Raw genomic sequence first — 4,281 nt, 5'->3', positions numbered from 1 at the left:
GCTCCTCGTTCTGTGTTGGGGGCCCCGGCGGCTCCTCGTTCTGTGTTCGGGGCCTCGGCGGCTCCTCGTTCTGTGTTCGGGGCCCCGGCGGCTCCTCGTTCTGTGTTGGGGGCCCCGGCGGTTCCCTGAAGACTCAGACGGATGTGTTTGCAGTGTCGTTTGGTCTCTTTGTGTGCTTCTGGTTCTGATTTAATCATTTAATCATTTAAATGTCACCAAACAAAGAGAGAAAAATACCTAAAAATCAGATACAAAGAATTTTATTTGACAAAATACTCTAATCCAGCAGGTGCTTTTCAAAGTAAAGCTCCAAAACCTAACCATAGAAATAAAATCCCAAGCAGGGTTGTGTTTTTGTTGCCTGTTAGCCTCCACATTGTGGAGCCACAGGAGGGTGTTTTTCTGCTGACGTAGGCCTGAAGGGATTATAATGGAGGGACTACACGCTCCCCACGAACTACCACAAACACCCCAGGCCATTGTTGGCCCCCCAGGCCCTGTTGTCCTTTTTCTACTGAGTGGGGCAGTTGATGGGGGATAAAAGGCCAGCCGGCGTGCACTGCACTGGGCTTTCAGGAGAGAGACAACAGGTTTTTGGTGGTCTGGAACTGGCGCTGGGAGCAATGAGCGTCCAGATCCGTCCAGGATTACACAGGGGACATCACGGAGAAAATCATGTCTTTAAACTACATCAGAAACTTCTACGAAGGATGTGTGAGTAGATGAGACTGGACGAGCCAACGGTGCTCCTGCAAATGAAACAAACGACTGATTGACGGACTTCTTTGTGTCGCTGAAGCCCTGAGGGCAGAAAGCCTCTCTTCTTTGTGCAAGTGTCAGAAAAGTCTTTTAATTTTCTGGTAAACTGTGTTTGTATCGGAGCAGGTGAAGAGATGAGAAACGTTTCTTCTGAATGGGTTTTGTTCGTCAGAGTTCAGGGTCACCGCGTCGCACTAAGCTTTTGTTGTTCCTGTTTGTGTGTTTCACTCTTCGCCTCTCTGTGTGTCTGAATGTGTTCCAGCTCCGGCCTCCTACGGTCATAGGCCAGTTCCACACCTTGTTCTTTGGATCGGTTCGGATGTTTTTCCTGGGCGTTCTTGGCTTCGCCGTCTATGGGAACGAAGCTCTGCATTTCAGCTGCGACCCTGACCGCCGGGAACTCAACCTGTTCTGCTACAACCAGTTCAGACCAATAACACCTCAGGTGGGACTAAGCTCTGCTGCCAGGAACCACCAGAGGAAGTTCTAGTGCTCTCATCACCCACAACACTTCATGTTTTCACTGCTTTCAGCGTCACGGTTCCTGGAAAAACATGTTTTTTCTAACTACCTGCTTGGACTGGGTTCTGTAAGAACTTTTTCTGTATCCAGAGCTGAACTGTCTGGTTTTAAAAACATTTAAAAATGGCTGATGTCAATAAATATTCAGATCTCTAAGAGCTACATGCAAATAAAAAATTTCTCCAAGTGTGTATTATGCAGATGATATGATGTTCTATTTGACAGATGCACGTGTCAGACAATGTTTAAGTTCAGTGTGTGTCTCTTTGTTGTTTAAATTTATGCTCTCTGCAGGTCTTTTGGGCGCTGCAGTTGGTGACCGTGTTGGTTCCCGGGGCAGTCTTTCACCTTTATGCCGCCTGTAAGAACACCGACCAAGAGGAGATCCTTGACCGACCCACATACACCGTCTTCTACATCATTTCAGTTCTTCTACGTATCATTCTGGAAATAATTGCCTTCTGGCTGCAGAGCCACCTCTTTGGTTTTCAGGTCTGTCAGTTTTTAACGAGTTTAAACTTTACTGTGTTTGAGTTGTACACCCACACATCCACTCCCTGTGTCGCCTCTTAGAGTAAATTTTATAGGATTCGTTCAGCATGTTGGCATTACCATGGGCTCCTGTTTATTTTAGTCATTTGGTCATTCTGGAACAAGCCCTGAAACAAACTGACAAACAACTGTAACTCAGACAAAGCACAAAGTAAGAGAACATGCAGTCCAAACATGAAATGTCAAAAGAGTCTTTTGTCAAAAGTTTTCATTACAGACACATTTAGAGTGCAGACACTTTTAAGTTATTTCTTCAAAAGGTGATTCTATAAACTGCTGGTTGCAGCTGTCTCTCTCAGACCAAACACTGAACAATCACACTGCTATAGAAAAAAGTAGCCAGAACGTGGACGTCTTGGAGAGGACTTCATAGGACGTATAAGAACGCAGTGTGCGTTACTCGTGAACAAGCATGATGGGTCTACAATGGTTTGAATATGCTCTAAATGTCCTGAGTGAGGCCTGAGTGGTTTAATATCGTGATTGTTCTGGTTGGAGACTGGCAGTAGTGTTTTACTTTTTTATTTATTAGCCTTTATTTACACCAATAAATTCCAGTGAGATCACAGTTCTCTTTTGCAAGGGAGGCCTGGGCTGTGTATCCATGTATCAGTGTGACTTGGTCATCAAACCTTTGTGGCAGGACTGGTCACACTGGCATCTTGTCTCAGCTACAACGATGATTGTGACCAAATCATAGAAAAGGCAAGCTTGCTATTGTGAGAATGTTGTGCCAGGGCAGATGTTAATAATGCATGAGAGCGTCTCAGAGAAGTGTAGCAGCATCATGATTGCCTTCGCCTCGAAGGAGGGTGTCCAAATTTGCCTGTAGCAACATTTTAATAGATCCTGAAGAGATAGTATGGGATTCATCCTGTGTGAGTGTCTTAAATGACAGAGTGAAATATGTCATGTGTTGCTGTGTATCTAAGGGATCAATGTACCTCATTTTAAAAGCTATTTCATATTATCTTTACTGTCCTCTGTCATAGAGCGAAGAGGGGAATTGGAAATAATCTCCATCTGTCCTTCGGTTTGTCCATCAAAACTATAAAACATTAACTATTCACATCTCTCAGAAATGGGGGACATCGGCGTACAGCTTATGTTCAGGTTTAAAAAAAAAAAAAAACGTTAACAAGGGTTATACACACTTAATACCATGACTGAATTTACAATGTTTTTATAATCAGAATTGTTGGTAAAAAGAGAAGGTAACAGAGTTATGTCCAATTGTTTGTGTAGCAAAGCAATCACGGTTGAATCTATTTTTCAAACACTATTTCCACATTTACACTGAAACCAACAGTGTCTGTGGATAATAACACAGAAAGAAGTGAAAGACGAGACCAATAATCATCTCCTTTTGGTTGAAAGGACATTAATGAGTCTGCTGGTACTTCCATTGGAAAGTAAAGAGTACAACCCATCATCAGCCACGGTTCGACTGATGTCAGTGGACCTAATTGTAAGGGTTTGAAAATATTCCAGCCTGATACTTTCTTTCTTTCCCTCAGGTTCATGCCTTGTACGTATGTGATGCCAGCTCTTTGGAAAAGGCCTTCAATGTGACTAAATGCATGGTACCAGAACACTTTGAGAAAACCATCTTCCTCAGCGCCATGTACACCTTCACCGTGATCACCATACTTCTGTGCATTGCTGAGATATTTGAAATACTCTGCCGGCGCCTCGGTTACCTCAACGATCAGTGACACAAATGCTTGAACAGTGAGTGGAAACATTTGACATCGGCATTGCCAGTTTTCACTGGATAGAGTTCACACGAGAGCCAAAGCTCACCTGTGGTACAACGTTGGCGAGAGGCACCAAGACATCAGAGAAAGTGAAATAACATCAGAACGCACCACTTGGAGATATTCTCTTGGTGTTTGCTGCCTTTTGGTGTAAACTGAACATCCCTGCTTGTATTTTAGATGTCAGCAGGTCTGTCCTGACTGTGTCCACCGGTTTTATTTGGACAGATGGAAAAGTTAGAGAACTTCTACCTCCGGCTGAACTGTTAAAGAATGAGACAAACAATTTCAGGTTTTATTTTAATTCACACAAAAAATGTGAAAATCAGGTACCAGCATCTTGGTTCAACTAAACTCTTTGGCTTTTTGTGGCTTAGTGCAGAAGGAAGACCCATCCATCCATCCGTTATCTTCTGCTTGTTCCAAAGTCCGGTCTCAGGGGCAGCATCTTGAGCAGGGAAGTCCAGACATCTCTCTCCACAGCCACCTCTTCCAGCTCTTCTGGGAGGACTCCAAGGAGTTCCCAGGCCAGCTGAGAGACATAGTCTCTCCAGCGTATCCTGGGTCTTCCCCGGGGTCTCCTTCCAGTCAGACATGCCCAAAGCACCTCTCTGGGGAGGTGTCCAGGGGGCATCCTTAGCAGATGCCTGAACCACCTCAACTGGCTCCTCTGGATGTGGAGGAGCAGTGG

At 44.6% G+C, this 4,281-nt stretch overlaps 1 protein-coding gene across 2 annotated transcripts in view; it reads left to right on the top strand.

The window, feature by feature from the left end:
* Positions 1–4,027, top strand: part of gje1 (gap junction protein epsilon 1) — a 4,208-nt gene extending 181 nt beyond the window's left edge. Inside the window, exons 1-4 of one of the 2 annotated variants that reach the window (XM_037686023.1) lie at positions 565–714; positions 1,022–1,204; positions 1,576–1,773; positions 3,351–4,027. In XM_037686023.1, coding sequence (XP_037541951.1) covers positions 676–714; positions 1,022–1,204; positions 1,576–1,773; positions 3,351–3,548 — 618 coding nt within the window. In that variant the 5' untranslated portion in view covers positions 565–675 and the 3' untranslated portion in view covers positions 3,549–4,027. Of the gene's footprint in view, positions 1–564; positions 715–1,021; positions 1,205–1,575; positions 1,774–3,350 lie in introns of those variants that run through there. The other variant, XM_037686022.1, reaches the window with a different exon arrangement.
* Positions 4,028–4,281: the final 254 nt, after the last annotated feature.

Source organism: Nematolebias whitei, chromosome 12 (assembly GCF_014905685.2).
Source record: "Nematolebias whitei isolate Nwh7 chromosome 12, NemWhi1, whole genome shotgun sequence".
Classification (NCBI taxonomy): domain Eukaryota; kingdom Metazoa; phylum Chordata; class Actinopteri; order Cyprinodontiformes; family Rivulidae; genus Nematolebias; species Nematolebias whitei.
This window is presented reverse-complemented; position numbering and strand designations above follow the sequence as displayed.